The following is a 17,959-nucleotide window of genomic DNA, read 5'->3' as shown; positions in this document are numbered from 1 at the left end:
TGCTTAACCATTTCTGAATGTTATAAATCATAATCATTTAAGATATTAAGATAATCTAAAATGCTAATTTTAACTTATTTATAAATCTTGGATTTGGGGGAGGAAGTTACCAGGCCATCTCTGGGGAGGGGGTACAGTGTACAGTCCACAGTTGGTTAAATCTGCGGATGCAAAATGGCAGATAGGGAGGACCCAATGTAAAATCATACAGACTGCAAGGAGGGTCAATACCCCTTACCCCCATGGTGTTCAGGGTTGTCAACTGTATATCCTCTCCATCTTTCTTCCCCCTAATAATACAGAGAAAATCTAGTTTAAATGGGCATCATTATTATGGGGTAGGCCAAGGGAGTCCTTTATGGTAATAGTACAGTTCTGTATCTTGACTGTGTTAGAATCATAAATCTATACTTAAGATAAAATTTAATAGATCTACATATAATATCTACCAAAAAAAGAGTGTATATAAAAGGTGATGAAATCTGAATAAGGTCTATAGTCTAATTACACTGTGTCAATGTCAGTCTCCTAGTTTTGATAAGATACTATAGTTATATAAAAACGTTACCACTGTAGGAAGCAGGGTGATGGGTACACAAGGAACTCTCTGTCCTATTTCTGCAACTTCTTCTGAGTTTATAGTCATTTCAAGATAAAAAGTTTTAGAAAGTAGATATCATTCAACAAAGATTTATTTTAGTACCCTAGGATACAGAGATAAAAGACTCATAGAATGGGAATGTTGGAGGAAAAGACCCAAGCGTATCAACAGTAGGATGAGTATATAAGAACAAGCAGGTCAAGAAAGGCTTCTCAGAAAAAGTGGAACAACATAGGTTAAAAAAAAAAAAAAAAAGGGAACCAGCAGAGGAACATAGTAGGGGTCAAGGATAGAGGTTTAGACGAGCTAGCAGTTTTCCCTATTACATGTTTTCATCACACAGAGTACATTTGTCTCATAGCCCTTCTGATGATTATGATTAAATGTTTTTATAATGTAAGTTCCATGAAGGCAGAAACCACTTTCATATCTTTTTGACTCTCCAGTGCCTTATACAGTTAGTGTCTAGGCACTCATAAACATTTGTTGGGTGAACAAGGTCATTAGCCGTGACTAGAACATGGAGTACGTGGAATGACAGGATATCTGGAGAGGAAAGCAAGAGGCAGATACAGATCATGAAGTTGCTTATATGTTAAGTTTGGACTCTTATCCTAAAGATAATGGGGAACTATCAGCACAATCAGTTTTGTGTCTATAAAGAAAGACAGTATGAAGAGTAGTAGAACAGAAGCAAAGAGTAGCAGTGTCCCAGAAAAGTCAAAATGCAACCTGAGTAATTAGTGTGTTAGCGGAGGAAAGCAAGCTAGGCTGTTAGTAACTGCAGGTCCCACTCAAGGGATTATAGGTCTACCAGCCTGAGCGTCTGAGCACTTTGTTCTGCACCAATAATAAAACAAACAATAAAATCTAACTCTTGGTGAGTACTTATTATGTGCCAGGCACTTTATATTACCTCACTTAATCCTTACAACTATATGAGTTTGCTGCTGTCGTCTCCACCTTACAGTTGATGTGACTGAGGCACAGAAGTTAAGTAACTCACTCTAGATGACACTACTAATAAAATAGCAGAGCCAGGATGAAAACCTAGGCTGTCTGGCTCCAGAGTCTATGATTTTAATTACTCTGTTTTATTGCTTTCCTTCCTCCTAGCTGACTGCTTCCTTGTATCACTTCAAATCCAAGGAACTACTATATTATCTCAGCAACATGGTTTAAGTAGTACGAACAGGAAGGAAAAAGAGGTGATTTTTCTTCTCCCTTCTCCTGGGTTATCAGATAGGAAAAATATTTCCCAGGATACTCAGCAAAGTTCCTCCTATATCTTCTTGCCCAGGATAATGAGATTGCCGTAACTGGTTTTCAGACATGGATTGGGGTAGAGGGGGAAATACCCACTTTCTCTGAGCACATTGCTTTTCTTTATCTGGATAAAACTGTGGTTCTCTCAGCAAGGACAAAGTGGGTGAGATCACCAGCAAGACCACCAGCAATGCCTGCCACAAAGACAACCCATGAGACTAACATGGTAAATGAGAGTGTACTGGAGGAGGAGCACTGGACTGGGTTTCAGCCTCACCTTGCCATTCAGTAGCTGTATTTTCCTGGCAAGTTATTTAACCTCCCTGAGCATATTTCCTCATACAAAAAATGGGTATACTATACCTTAAGGTTGTATAAGGATTCAAGACAATATAAGTTAAGTGCCTAGCACACAGTAGTCACTTAGTAAGTGACAGTAATTAAAATTATGTTATTTTCCACATGTTAAATATAGAATTACCATATGGTCCAGCAATTCCACTTCTAGGTACGTACCCAAAAGAACTGAAAGCAAGGACTCAAGCAGATATTTGTATACCCATGTGCAGAACAGCATTATTTAAAATAGCCAAAAGGTGGGAACAAACAAACATCTATCAATGGATTATATGGAAAAACATGCGATGTATACACTGGGATATTAAATGGAATAGAATGTTATTCAGCCTTTAAAAAGAAGGAAACAAACACATGCTACAATATGGATAAACCCTGAAGACATTATACTGAGCGAAATAAACTAGACATAAAAGGACAAACATATGATTCCAAATTTTGATGCTTTTTCTGTGTCTTAAAACTGTGGGTTTTGCCCTTTGGTGTATCTCATAATTTTTTTCTAGCTATATAGATATAATACACTGGGTAAAGTACATCATGGGTACTGGCATAAGAACTGCTTTAAATAGTCCTTTAGCAATGTGGTGGTAAGGTATGGGGGCAGAGAAAGTATTCTATGTTCCTACGATTAGGTCTAATCTTTTAATGATCCTATAGCTCTGATTGTGAACTTCAACACATGCTTCTCTGTTCCAGCTCTCAACCTTTAGGTGGAATAGGACAGCTAGAGTGTGTGTACTTGAGAACTTTCCTTCCCAGATGCAGTTTAGGCTCTGAGAAAACCCCAGCAGGGCAGGCTCTGGTTAAATAGTTTCTCCTGAGCAGTTTCTCCTTGTTAAGAAGAACAGGATGATCTGGCATAGTTTAAAATGGTCATTTTTCCCCTGCCCCTGCTGAAAGCACTTGGGGATTATTCTCCAATGTATGCACCATGAGAAAATGATAGAGTTCCAGGAGGTGACACTCACAAAAGTGTGGGACCCCACCAATGACTGGGTCTCCCTGGAGTTTTTACTTCTCAGACTTGTCAACACCGAGCCTCCAGCAATTTGTCAGTTGTAATTCAGGTTTCCCTACTCAGGGCTGGTTCCCATAGAGGTTGCTACTCTTGGGCTTCTACAGTAAATTGTGATTCTCTATATTTGCCTGTCCTAGAATCAGCCATTTCTTCAAGCTCTGATTCCTTTTAATGGAAAATGGCATTTAGAAACCAAGATCTGAGGGCCAAGTGTGCTCCTTGTTCCTAAGGTATTATTGCTTTAGGCCCGCTCAGAAAACAGATGTATGCATATACATACACAAATATATACATGTAAATATATACATATATATATACACGCTCATTTATATATATACCTACATCTATCCGCATCTATATCTATGTACATATATACCATGAGTTCACATTAATATTTCTAATTCCAATCCGATGATAGTGAATTTCCATATTTGTAACTGTCTTCTTGTGAAAAATCTATCTCATAATGGGAGATTTCAAACACATCACTCAGTAAGTTATACATCAAGTAGACCAAAAATTAGTAAGGGTATAGAGAATTTGAACAGAAAAAAACTTTGATCTAAAGGGTATTTATAAATAAAGAACATCTAATAATTAGTAGATAAAACTTCAAGTTTACTGCAATCATTTCCAAAATCTGAATACTTATAAGTCTATAAGACAAGTCTAAACAAATATCAAATTATCGGTGACTTACAAATCATGTTCTTTGACCAAAATGCAATATAATTAGAAATCAATAATAAAATGTTAATCAAAATCTGATGTTTGTAAATTGAAAAACCTAGTTCGTAGGGTGAGGGGGAGGGTACAGCTCAGTGGTAGAGTGTGTGCTTAGCATGCATAAGGTCCTGGGTTCAATCCCCAGTATCTCCATTAAATAAATAAATAAACAAACCTAATTACCTCCTCCTTCCAAAAAAAAAAGGCTAAAAGGTACTGTGGAATACTACTTAGCAATAAAAAGGAGCAAAACATTAATGCATGCATTGATGCTCCCCAGAATTTTTTTTTAAAAAGAAAAACCTAATTCTGAGTAATTCAAGGATCATGAAAGAAAGCATATTGTAAATTTGAAAAAGAGCAAAGAATAGAAATTAGAAGGTATTTAGGAATAAATGACTATGAGAATGCTTCATAACACTTGTGAAATGCAACTAAAGAAGTATTTAAAGGAAATTTGTAGGTTTAAACATATAGATGTATAAGTAATAAAAAATCAAATTAATGAGCTAAATATCCAAGTCATAAGCTAGAAAAACAAACAACAGAGGAAACCCAAAGACATTTAAAGATAGAAATAAAAGAATAGTAATTACTACATAGGAAATAAAGGAGAGCAACAACAAAAAGGTTGGTTCTTGATAGGACTAATGAAATGGATATAGTTTTGAGCAAATTTATCAAGAAAAAATATAGAAGACAATTTTAAGAATCCAAATGGGGACATAGTTATAGATATCACAAGCACTTTTTAAAAATTAAAAGTTATGAAAAATTTTATACCTATAAATTAGAAAACTCAGACAAAAGGACAAATTCTTAGAAAAACTCAAGTCATCAGAACTAAATCAAGAAATGGAAAAACCAAACAGACTTATAAATATTAGATAAACTGCATCAGTAGCCAAGTCTACCTACAAAATAAAATACACAACATACTCTTTCAGAGAAGTCTACCAAACCTTCAAGGAATAAATAGATAATCCTTGTCTTATGCAAACTATTCTAGATGACAGAAAAAGAATGGCAAGTTATCTAGCTTATTTTATAAGGCTAGGGTATCTTAAAGCCAAGAAAAGACAATATTAGAATTAAAAATTACAAAACAGTTGCACTTGTAGTCTTTTATTCCAAAATTCTAAATAAAATACCAGCAAATGGAATCCTGCAATGTATATTAAAACATATCAAGACCAAGTTGGGTATATCCTAAGACTACAAAGATTGTTTAATGAGAGAAAAATCTCTTAATGAATCTGTTTTATTAGCAGGATGAAGGAGAAAAAAAATATGATTATCTCAATAGATAAAGGAAAACCACTTGCTAAAAATCAATATTTATTCAAAAATTTAAAACTCCTCAGCCAATCTGGAATAAGAGACCCTACTATCTTGCTAAAGGGTATCTTGAAAATAATCTATAGTAATTCTTTTGGTGAATCATTAGAAATTAAGTACAAGATAATGCTGTCTGCTCTCAATTTTTTTAATTGAATATTGTGCTGAAGTTCTTACACTAAGACAAATAAGAGAAATGAGAAGATATTCATTGAAAAGGAAGAAACAAAACTGTCATCTGTAGATGATTTGAATGTTCACAGAAAATCTAGTCAAATCCACAAAAAAACCCTGAAACTAAAGAGTTCAGCAAAGTTGCTGAAATATAAAATCACTATGTAAATACAATAGTATTCCTATATACCACCAACAGAGTTAGAAAATGTCATTTAAATAAAAGAAATAATTTTCAATAGCAAGAAAAACTATACCTCTACAAGATAAATTAGAATATTGTATTTAAGATTTATCCATGGAAACAGATGTGATTCTAGTTCATTCATTTAACTTCTGTATTAAATTCCATAATCTATCTATACTACAATTTATTATCCATTCTCTTGTTTCTTGGACATTTAGATGGTTTTCAATTTTTTTATGTTGAGTAAATGCTATTCCAACATTTTAAATAAATGGCTCTGTGTATATGCAAGATTTGTTTTCTAGAATATTTCTATAAATAGAACTGCTGGTTCATGGGGGCATGGCACATTGCCAACTTCTTTAGATACTGTCCACTTGCTCTCCAAAGTGATTTTACCAATTTACACTCTCACGAGTATTGTACACATGTTCCTGTCACTCCACTTCCTCCTTATCCCTTGGTGTCAGACTTATTTTTCCCACCAATATCATAGTAATGAATGGCATCTTATTGCAAATACCACAAGAATGTAGGCTCCTTAGGAACTATAATTTCATTTTTCTTCCCTGCTGTTTCCCTAGGGCTAGAATTGTACTAGTACCATCATAGGGACTCAAATTTTGTGGATGGAATGAGTGACTGAAGGACTACTAGTGAGGTTGAGTGAGGCTCTTTAGGTATGGAAAGCAAGACTGTCATTATACTTGTGTTTAAAATTTCTACATGAAATTAGCATTCAGTTGAGGGGAAAGTAGAAATTACTCTGCTTTAATGAGAGACAAAGACTATCAAACTCAAAATGAAGGTGACACTGACCACTCAAACACTAGAAAAGGCATTGGATCTGGGAATCCAAAGACCTCAGCCCATTCCCCTTCCAACTAGTAGGACTGCTATCTAACATATATGGACAGATTATTTAACCTCCCTGAATCTCAGGTGTTCTCATCTTAAAATAGAGATGATGACAATAATAACACCCATTTGGAATTCTGAGCAGAGAACACACAGTTTACCAGCTGGACTTAAATGCAAAAATAGCAACCACCATCTAACCTCAGACACCCTACCCAACACAAAATGCCTCAGTTGGCACAAAAACATCCATACATCAGAGGTCAAGTTGGAATCTATGGACCAGATAGTACCACTCTATATTTCATCCTTGATACCTTCTAGCACTGCCTCAAACTCAAAGTTTACAGTTGGCTGGCATTTCTGGGACATTTTCATTCCAGTCTTTCTCTCTGCTGACCTACCTACCAACTCTCTCAACTAAGTAACCTGGAAGCCTTGTTTGGCTAAACACAAAACACCATATCCCTCACTCTATTTCCTGAATAGTGATTGAAGCTTGTTCCCTCCCAAGGACACTCCTGTCCTGAGCTGCCATCATAAGGAGGTTCTTCATTCTCCCAATGTCCATGCACTCCAGGGCTGAGACATGGCCACTAGCTTGCAGCAGATCCAAGTTTTCTGGAGATTGAATATTATAAAATTTGGGGGACTCTAAGAAAAACATCAGATTATGAATACAAACATCTTGTGATGTTTCTATCTGTCATCGTGCTGGTCACTCTGCCACACTGATTGAAGACATGGAAACCTCTAAAGGACTATAATAGGAAGGAAATGAAATGAAGCAGGACCCCGTGGGGTCCTCCTGGGTACAAAAGCCCTTCTATGTCTCCTGTTTTTTGTCTGTAGAAAAAGGCTATAGCCTCCTAGATCTTCCGTGAGTTCCAAAGAGCAGATTCAAACAGTCACACTAGGGAAATGAGGGAACGCAGAAACAAAAAAATCAAGTGCAACATAATCTTTTCCATGATTGTCAGCTTAAACTAATGCCTTGATTTATGACCCCCAACTGTCGAGATAATGTCCTGTGGCTTCAAATAGCTTCCCCAAATAGACTTAAAATTGATGACACCAGGAGGATCAATTAAGAGCTGAAGCTCCTAGAGGGGGAGGGTATAGCTCAGGTGGTAGAGCGTGTGCTTAGTGTGTATGAGGTCTTGGGTTCAATCCCCAATACCACCTCTAAAAATAAGTTAAACCTAATTACCTCCCCCTCCAAAAGAGAAAAATAAAAAACTGTAGCTCCTGAACCATCATGAAAGCTCTAATAATAAAATACCTCAACCATCACTTTTGCTCTCATCTAGAAGGAAGTTAAGGGATCAAAAGAACGTAATTAACTAGTTTGCTTTGTAGGAACACACAGGTTGATCAAGTCACAGGAAGCCAAAAGTCTGCAATTGAGGTCTTATCAGGAAGCAGAAATCACAAAGACCCTTTACCTTTGTTGCCTTTAAAAACTTTGCGCCCAGACAAGTCTAGGTCTCCCATCTTCCAGATTGGTGCCTCCTTGACTAATTAATCTTTCTTTGCTCCAAACTCCGACATTTTGGTTTGTTTGGCCTCAGAGAGTGTGTTAGGCACACGAACCTGGGTTCGACAACACAGGGGGTGACATCCAAAGCTCCAGCCTCCCTGATCTTTTCCTTCCTTAGCACCAATGACCTTCACACCCTCAAGACTTCAGCAAACCACTATAAATGGCCACCCTGGGGACCTAGTTATATCTTACAACTGGTCCAAATCTGAAATCCTAAATTTCAGATTTCCATTCTGACCACAAACCCCCTCCTCTAGCTCTTTCATTCTCATTTATAAGATCTCCATTACTTTTGCATCATTTGATGAGCTCCTCTCAGACAGGACTTTCTCTTCCTGATTGTATGCTAGGCCACTAAGTAGGGTGAGGAGAGGCACCTGAGGAGCACAATTTTAGGAGGCACCCAACACTCACGGTCACCCAAGTGCAGGGTATACATTATGTGCCATGATGTGCGACTTTAATTTCTCACCATTATACTGAACATTCAACTCTTATCTTGTCTTTCCACAAGCCCTGCAAAACCAGTCCTTGATCCATCCAATCATTATGTCTCTCCCAAGAAACTGAAAGTGCCTGAGTGACATACCACTGCAGGTGAGGACCAACACAAATTACTGAATCTCACCCCATGTCAGCCCCCAACTCTACCAGCAGCCCTTCTGCAGGTCTGTAGATTACTTTCTCCATTCCATGAGTCAGTATGGCAGGTATTGTTATACCATTCCTGCCCCTCTTAACTGAAGATATAATAATAACAAGGTCATCAGATGCTAATATACTTAAATTTCTGTCTTCAGGACTTCATCTCCCTCCTTCATCTCCTGTCTCTCCATCTCCCGGATAAAGATGCCGCAATCCCTTTCTTTCAAAAACAAAAAGAAAAATCCACAATCCTCCTTACAACTCCACGACTCCCGTTCACGAGATACTGTCCTACGTTTTCCCTTCCTCTCCGGTACAGAGTACTCTGTACGTGCCAGCTTCCCGTTCTAACTGCCCGTCTATCACCCACAGACGACTTCCAGCGCCTTTCCGTCCCACCACTTGCCCCCACCAATGGGTCCTAACTGCCAGAGCCCCCTCCCCCGAGATGTTGCTCTCCTTAGCTTTCAGGCTTGTTCACCCTGCTGTGTGACTGACTCTTCCTTCTCTCAGGTCTGTCCTCCGTCCAAGTTGGTCTCCTTCCTCTCTGCTTCCCCTCGGCAGGCTCCTTCCTTAAGTGTCAGAGGCTTTAGGCCCCAGGAAGGAAGGAGACAGGAGGTCAGAGAAGTGGCCATGACCTGACCTAACTCAACACACTCAGAGGAGGAGACAGTCCGGGAGAACCAAGGGGATAGGAAGGGCTTCATTTTCTAGAAAAGCTAAGGCCAATGTGCCTACGCGCACAAAGGATGTGCAGAAGGGAGGACTAGGGGTTCACCTGGGTGCAGTGTGTAGAGGACTGCTCTCCTCCACCAAGTCTCAGCACCGGCTTCTTCAGGGCTTTTAGAGGCATCCGCCGGCCCAGAGAGCTCACACAGGGCGCATGCGTGCAGGAACGGCTGAGGGGCGGGGCCTGCAGAAGCTGCACGTGCCCGCCCTGCAGAAGCTGCACGTGCCCGCCCTGCAGCGCCTGAAAAGGCAGGAGCGCAGGAGCGACGATCAGGCATAAGGTCTCGGATCACAAGAGATCAGACCAGCGCGGGTCGTGCGCCACCATATAAGGCTCCCAATCGCAGACGTCGAGCTAGAGCAGGTTGGTGTCCCGAATGGGAGCGCGGGTTGCAGGGGTCGCGAACAGACTGGCCTGCTGGGAAGGGGGCTTTGGGAGACATGGAGCCCAGAGCCTGGACTGCGGGACTAAGGAGGGTTTCGGGCCAATGAGAGGGCAGCGCAGCCTGGGTCTAAGCCTTTTCTTTCAGCGTAACCGCTGCTGGAGGTCCCTGGCTTTTGGCACCCAGCACTGGGTCTCCCCGCACCTCCAAGGACTCATCTCCCCAAGGTGCTGCTGCCTGGGGAGCCGAGACTTCCTCAGCACAACGAAGGCCTTGGCCCCTGGGCGTCGCTCCCCTGGTCCTAACACAGGGCAGCGCCCCGAGTCCCCATCCCAGGTGAGCGGGGAAGAGAAGGTAAGGGAACTTAACCCAGGCGGTTCTGATGTGGGGCAAGGATGGCTTTCTTCCTTCAGTGCACTTTACAGAGCCGACCGCGGCTGTCCTTCCTAACCACTAACACCTGTTTTTCAGCCTGGAAAATGAACTCTTCAGGAAACAACGAACATTTTGAGGGCAGTAACTCCAGACCTTTCTTTTATGTACACACCATGGCCCAGCAGCCTCACCTGGGTTCTTGGTACCAGAATCCCACCTGCAATGCATTCTCCGCTTCCGGAACAGGTAAGGAATCTGAATCCCCAAAGAGGCTCAGTGGGATTAAGAACCCTCCCTATAAACCAAAGCCTGAAGGTTTTCTAACACTTTTATCCATTACCTCCCTTTCCTCACCCAGTGCTCATACTGTGGCAGCACAGGGGGCAGTGTTTGCAGTTTAATAGGAAACATTTGAATTCCAACTATATGCCAGTTACTCTGCTAAATACTAGAAACAGGGTCTCTCATTTGACTTCAATTCATGAGCTAGGTCTTGTTGCTGTCCTTCCTTTCCAACTGGGAGAACTGAGGCTCCCAGTCAGTGACTGTCCCAGGGACACACAGTAGTCCAACAAAAGTCTCATCATATTCTGAGACCAGTCTGTTGGAAGAGGTACTTTAAAGTTCCTAGTTCCTGTAATTTTTTTCAACAAGGCCTCAAGATTCTAAAAGCTAGTATGGTGAGGTCAGAAGACTACTCTGGAGGAAGAATGAAAAGCTAGACTTGAAAATGTTTGGAAGGGAGACATCTAGGATTTCACTCAGTACATGGTGGGAAGAGGCTTTAGGGAGTCAGGGAGATCTGTGGGGTGATTCTGCCATCTCACACCTCCCAGTAGGAAAGAAAATGTTAACTTGCTCTTCTGAGTATTCTGCTGTAGGTAAAGTATGTTGTATATATTATGCAATTTTTCCAAATATAAAACTAGGTGTGATGAGGAGAGCTTCTGAATTCACCAGTCACTGTTTCCAGCTGAATAGTAGTCAGTCTGAGCAAGAGGGAACTGTGCCAGTTTATGCCTGTGACCTGTAATTCTTCACCGTGTCTCTACCTGGCAGATGTTGGGCCAGCACCTCCACATGAGCCAATTCCTTCAAGAGATCTTGCTTATAAACATTCTGTTGGCTCTGTATAGGGGTGTACTGGCTGAATGTTGACTGGCTGCAGGAGACAAAATGGCTGTCATATTCTTTTCCTAGGTTTCAGAAATGGAAGTCTGTATTTTCTATATCCTGTGGTGCTCAATGAGTATCCTGGCTTCCTCGTCCCTCAATCCCCATTGCCTACCACTCTTAACCGAAGACCTATAGTCCCTATATTTTATAACACAGCACAATTCCGACAATATAGTGGCTATGGGAAAAAAATGAAAACGAAACACACACAAACTGAACCTCAACAGGCTGAAAACACAAATAAAAAACAAGACATGCACTCAGAAGGCGTCAGCTATGACATAGGAAGGGTGACCAGTATCCCTGTTACTAATATTGACATTGAAATGGACAACATTCCTCAAGAAACAGATGGGGCTTTGACATCTGTTGCCCAGAAGAGGGAGCTACACGGCAAAAGCCCTTCTAGTAACACTCTGTATAGAAATGCAACTCAAGGAAGCTGTGCATCCGAGAAAGAGCAAAGGAGACTAGAACAGGGCAAAGGATCCCCTATAATAAAATTCTGGAAATCGTTGAAAGAAACTGTGGGTTTGTATGACATGGTTTATGGTAAAGCCATGACAGAGAACGTGAAACAACACAATGAGATTTCACAGAGTTCCTGTGAAAGTAGAGGTGTGCTCTATAACCTTCAGGAGGGTGAAGACCACATTGTATATAAAGATGAACACAGAGCTGTCCAGTTGGAGGAGCATCTTGATGTTGTAAGAAGTGAGGAGATGTTACAGTCAGGATCTATCATGGAGATGAACTTGGCTGAAGAAAATAAGGGGTATGCAGTTGTTTCCCAGAACTCACCACCTCCAAATGCAGTAAAAGACAGGGCTGAGATCCAGAATACCCTGAACTCAAAGCTGTACCAGTCCACTGGAGATGTCAACAAGCTTCAGCAGGAAGGGCCAGTCTGTGCCAGTTTGGAAGCAGGTAATGACCCAAGCCTACATTCAGGATCTCAGAAACTCCTTACTGTATGGGGAAGTGTGCCAGAGAACAGTAGTGGGATCTGTGGGTCCCCTGAGAATGTGGGTGAAGAGGAAGAGGTAGACAGCAGTAGCTGTGAGGGGTGCGTTCCCTCCCCTGCTTGGTTGGCCCAGTTCAACAAAGTAGATGAGGGCATCCAGTGCGGTATGACTTGTTGGTATGAGGTACAGTCTGAGAAATCCCAGGAGCCTTCCCCAGAAAGCAGCAGAAAGGGAACAGGGCAGATGGGGAGTGGGAACCAGGATGAAGATGAAGATGATGGGGTGGAGAGGAATAGCTGTGAGGGGCACAGTCCCTCCCTTACACGGTTGTCCCAGTCGAACAAAGTAGATGAGGGCAGCCAGTGTGATATGACTTGGTATGAAGCACAGCTCGAGAAATCCCCCCAGCAAATGCCCTCCAGAGGTGATGAGACATCCCCAGGCTGCAAAACCAAGGGATCATGGGAAAAAACAGTCACGAATAGGAAATTAAGTGCAGATAAGGGTGAAAAGATTATGAATGATGAGATGGGGGAGGTGTATAATGAGAACTTCAAAAGGTGTGCAAAGACTAAAAAGACTGTGAGAGGCAGGAAGCTCAAAGACCTGAGCAGCTTCTCAAATGTTAAGACAGCCTATTTGTTGAAGAAAAGTGCTGCCTTGAACATTGTGCTTCCTGAGGATTCAGAAGACTCTGAGTTGGAAGAGGAAGTTGAAGATGAAATGGAGGAGGTAGAATGCCTCCTTGAAGTGAGTCCACAGGGCCCTCTGACATCTTTCAAAGGGAGGTTTTATCAGGACCCTGGCAGGATAATCTGGATGCCACCTGAGAGCTCTGTCCGTCCCCAACTTATTGTCTGGCCCACCGGAAATAAGTACAAGTTAAAGCATGGTGAATATGAGCGCATCCCTGTGGTTTACAAGGTGAAAGGACAGGATGGCTGTGACAGCATTGGTGGCAGGCTCCGAGGCAAACACACCATGGCCAAGCAGGAGGGACTGGAGTCCAAGAGACCCTCTCACAAATCATTGGAATGTAAGTGCCTGGTGGGTTCATATCCTATTTGGTTGTCCGTGGTGGTTCCATACTGCGTCCTGGATCCATAGGTAGCCATAAATCAGTAGTGTTTCTCCATTTTGTAAGTGTGTTGTCACTTAAGCTGTAGGTGCATATAATCATATTCAAAGAGAATCCCAAGTTAGAGTTCCTGCATTCTAGGAAATTGTGCAGTAATTGGAAACAAAAAGTGCTCTAGTAGAAGGTGGTAGGGAGCTGGGTAATGGTGGTAAAGGAGAGTTGGGCTGAGATAGAAAAGGAGGGAAGGACATGGATCTTGCTGGACTCCTGAGAATGGGCAGTCCATGTGGAGGCAGAGAATTTGAACAGATTTAGATTCTGTGGCTTGGAGATAAAAGAGGAGAAAGTTTGGAGTGGGAATGCAGACAGTAGCATGAGCTCAAACGGGCAGCCAGGGCAGGATTCAGCTTGGGACCATGCTGCCAGAGGGGAGACTTCTGAGGAATTAGGAAAGAGGGTAAGGAGGATGGGGTAAAGTTGTACTGTTTCTCTTCACTTACAGAATTTAGTCCTGTAGGCAATAAGGAGCTAATCCAGATTGAGTAGAGAAATGAGACAAATGTGCTGTAGGAATCTTCAATTAGCAGTATTTTATAGGAGGAATTAGAGTGCAGTGTGCCTGTATGGATGAAAACCAGTTTCATTCAACAGAGTGTGGTAATTCAACAAAACAAAAGTGGTGAGGGTCCTAACTTACATGGAAGTAAAAGAGAGAGACATGTGAGAGGACTGACACAACTGAATCTTAAGAAAAGGGCTGGAGTTTGAACTTGGGAAGAGAAGGTGTTTTGCTTTTCTGCATGGGTTGTAAGGGGAGGAGTGTAAAATGATGAGATTGAGGGACTGGACCAGCAGCTCATCCACACCTGGTTGAAGCTTGAGTTCGGACCACCCTATGACTGGTGAGGACAGGGCTGACAGGAGTGGGGAGGGCTCGAAGGAGAGCTTTGCGGGTGATTACATCTGGGGTGCAAAGAATGAAGCAAAGCAAGTAAGTGAAGAATGGGATGCATGAGGGCCCCAGGGAAGTTTACCTTCCAGTCTTAATCCCAAACCCTTAGACTTATGAAATACTTAAGCCTACCTAGTCTACTTAAAAATTGAGATATTGTCTTAACTCTTGGCTGTTGTCATGACGTTGATTCATGCTCAGTGATTTGGAAGGGGTTTTAATTTTAATTTTTATTTTTGGAAGGGTTTTTAAAAAACAGGGTGACTTTACAATATGAGTGGAGTTTTTTGCTTTGGTATGTTTACTCTCTGTTTATAAAAGAGGGCAAGAGAGAATGTTCTGGGCCACTGTGCTTTACAGATCCTCAAGCATAAATGTAAGCTCTGTAATGAATGGGAGCATTCCAGATGTGTGAGCCCTAGATCACAATGTCTAACCCTGCAAAATGAATCAACTTAAAACACTGGCTGCCTTACCTTTAGTGTTCTCAAAGTCCTACTTGCTTCTGCATTCCTATGTCATTTCCCATCAGTGTGTGTATGAATCTTTTTCTATCCTGGGAAATAACATTGCTTGGAAATTTACCCTCCTCACCCTCAGTACTGTAGTTTGCTAGTTTTGAGCACTATCTCCTTTGGCTATGTCTGAAGGAGAGTCCCACTGAGTAGTCCTGTGAAGAAGATAATGAGAGCTTCAATTTACTCTAGGCTACACAGCCAAGATTTTAATTTCCAGGCTGAAGGGTCTCTTCTATAAATTGTGTCTATTACTATTTTGTCAGATATTTTTTGCTGCCAAGAACTATAGAATGGTATAGCATAGACTCATGAAAAATAGGTCATTTTCTTAAAAGATGTGTTTTTGAATTTTTTTTTCCTTTTGGTTTTTAAGCAACTTGGATTATTTAATGTATGAATGTCCTTATTCCCTCAGGTAACTGTGAGAAATCAAAAACCAAGGTACCTTACAAAGCAACAGAGGTTCGAGGCAGATGCTATAAAGTTTAGGAAATACCGAGCAGATCTAGAGGTTGGTATCTATCCTGTGTCAAGTGTCTTATGATTTGATTTTTGGACTTTATTTGTTTGGGGTTTCCTCCTTGGTGCCTGTTCTGCCCTCCAAAGCTAACACTGCTTATGCGCAGTGACAAACAGCAGCATTCTAAGTGGGTAACAGATAAACCTTGTAGATCCCAGCTTAGAAAATCACAGTCAAAGCCTTTCAGTTCTATGGAATGTTTTTTTATGCTGGTTTTCACATTTGATCCCGATGCTATTAATGGTAGTATATTGTGGGTTATATGGGATTTTGTAAGTTATCCCGGCAGCTTCACCCTTAGTGTACTAGTTTAGAGCTGGGTACTGGAAGCTCAGCATCTCCCTTCAGGGGCAGTAGCCTCACAGGCTTCCCTGCACACTGAGTCTTGGCATTGCGTATCCCTGTCTCACTTCAAACCTTAGTCTTGGAGCGGTGGCTTGACGGCCGTTTAAAGGTCATTCCTGCCCTACAGTGTTATAAAGGGAAGAGTGATAACTAAGTTCAGGCAAAACCTTCAGCTTTATCCTAAAAATGGAAACTAAAGATATTGGTAATGATTCTCTGTATAACATCTTGTCTGTTACACAACCGATTTAACAAATGTATTCCATTGTTATTTCATAGGAAACAAATTGCTAAATTCCAGCTACAAGGAAGAGCTAAATATTGCATCATCACATGCTTGCTCTCGATTGAATTACTAAAATGTTATACTAAAAAAACAAGATAACGTGACATTGTAAAGCCTTTGGAATTGTAAGTTGTAAAACAGCAAATAAATGGAATTGCAAAAGTCTGTGATTCTTAAGCATTTTCTTCTCCTCTCAAAATGGCCAGATCACTTAAGACAATACTTACAGAACTGGGTGATTCATGAATAGTTGTCTGTCATCTCCAGGGACCTTCAGATGAGGAGAAAAGGATGGTGGGGTTGAGGACAGAATAAAAAGATTAAGCATTCCCCATCAAGAGGAACTACCCTGGGGACAGAGAGGATGTTGACTCATTGTTTATAAGTGGAGGCCACACAGATGGGTATGTCCAGGGGTGGCCTGTAGAATCATATGTTCTGTACTTTCAACTAGTGTGCACTCCTAAGAATAAAAGTTGCTTTAGGCAAACAAAAGATCTTTATACTCAGAACCTAGGACCCAGATGGTCCATTTGTGGAATCAGTCTTCTCTCAATACATGATACAGGTTAAGTCTATGACTACTTGTCAAAAAGACTTGTGTGGCTGGATGGTTGGACACCCTCCCAAGGTTGGCAGATGTGAGAGGATGGGGGTGCCTCCAAGAAAGGTTCTCTGGGTGACAGTAAGGACATGGATGGGTCCACTCAGTGTTGCTTCTAAGTTACCCTGTGATGAAACTGTCCTATAGAAAAATGTTCTTTAACTCCAGATATTAACCAAGTACCCCTCAAGATGGATTAAGGAGATGGTAAAAAGTGATTAAGTGCTACATTTTTTCAGGTAAGAAGCATAGGATAGTGTTTCCAAGGCTGGTCTTATGAGGCCTATGACTTTGCCTAACACTTACTTAAAGATTTCATTTAGATACTATAGGAAAATACCTCTCACCCCTATCCCCACCCAGGGCCGGATTAGTGACACTCCTATGTGTTCCAGCATCACCTGTGTTTTCGCCTCCATAGCCTATTTCATGACATGACATGTGAGACTTGTAACATTCTTACTCTCATCAAGGGAGACCATGTATTTAGGGCCATGGATTATTATAGCCAACGCAGTATCCCTATGGAAGAGTATACGGCCTGGTACATTACATGTACTCAAGTATTTGTGAATGAACGGCTTCGTGTTAATCTGTTAGATTAGCAAATCTGGCCTTGTGGGTTGGACCCTTGAAGGTGGGCAAGATGGTAATGCCAGTATAAGGAAGAAGCAGCACAAACAGAAAGTAGAGTACCAAAGAACACTTTTCCTGCTTTTTAAGCTTTCCCACAGTCTTGCCTTTATCCTAGAGGACAGATGAAAAGTCAAGTGCAAGTTTGGAAAATGGAGACCAAAATGAAGACAAACTCCTCTACGGTTTCATCTTCCCAAGCAGCCATCATACCTCTGTGGCAGGTTGAGTTCCTTAGGACCAAACTCTGAGATTAGGGTGCAGGAAATTTAATGGCAAATGCTTTAGAGGATTACGTCTCTGAGAAGACAAAGAAAGCATGATTAAGCAGAGAAAGGAGTCTGGGTGTGATGCAGTCAAAACAAAAACCTTGGCCAATCCCACTGAGAGCTCATGAGCAGTAATAACCCTGTAGAATTGGCCCAGTTGGGGCAAGAGGCTACACCTTACAACCTGCACAGACCAGTCACTGCGATACAGAAAGCCCCTAGAAATAAGGCATGGCCTTGGAAAGGGTAGCTGTCTTCAAGAAAGAACAGTCCCTAGAAAGGGGAAGCCATCTGCAACTGTCAGCTGTTAACCAGCAATTGGGAGAATAATTAATACTATAGTCTGAAGTCAGGGCTGGGGGTTGGGAGGTAAATACAAGCAGTACAATACACATCCAAATCATGTTCCA

The 17,959-nt window shown here is 41.4% G+C and overlaps 1 protein-coding gene across 5 annotated transcripts; it reads left to right on the top strand.

The window, feature by feature from the left end:
* Positions 1 to 8,512: 8,512 nt before the first annotated feature.
* On the top strand, positions 8,513 to 16,208 carry LOC105081767 (uncharacterized). 5 transcript variants are annotated; one of them, XM_074367256.1, is made up of 6 exons: positions 8,513 to 8,668; positions 9,555 to 9,809; positions 9,976 to 10,449; positions 11,404 to 13,380; positions 15,308 to 15,403; positions 16,037 to 16,208. In XM_074367256.1, the coding sequence occupies exons 3-5, from the start codon at positions 10,224 to 10,226 to the stop codon at positions 15,379 to 15,381; spliced, it is 2,277 nt and encodes a 758-aa protein (XP_074223357.1). In that variant the 5' UTR covers positions 8,513 to 8,668; positions 9,555 to 9,809; positions 9,976 to 10,223; the 3' UTR covers positions 15,382 to 15,403; positions 16,037 to 16,208. The 5 variants fall into 5 exon arrangements, with proteins under 5 accessions (XP_074223357.1, XP_010969389.3, XP_074223356.1 ...); XM_010971087.3 differs by lacking the exon at positions 8,513 to 8,668 and having other exon boundaries at positions 9,413 to 9,809; positions 10,300 to 10,449; XM_074367255.1 differs by lacking the exon at positions 8,513 to 8,668 and having other exon boundaries at positions 9,413 to 9,809.
* The last annotated feature ends 1,751 nt before the right edge of the window (positions 16,209 to 17,959 follow it).

This window comes from Camelus bactrianus, chromosome 7, assembly GCF_048773025.1.
Source record: "Camelus bactrianus isolate YW-2024 breed Bactrian camel chromosome 7, ASM4877302v1, whole genome shotgun sequence".
In the NCBI taxonomy this organism is placed as follows: domain Eukaryota; kingdom Metazoa; phylum Chordata; class Mammalia; order Artiodactyla; family Camelidae; genus Camelus; species Camelus bactrianus.
Note: the sequence above shows the minus strand (reverse complement) of the source record. Positions and strands in the feature narration are given on the sequence as shown.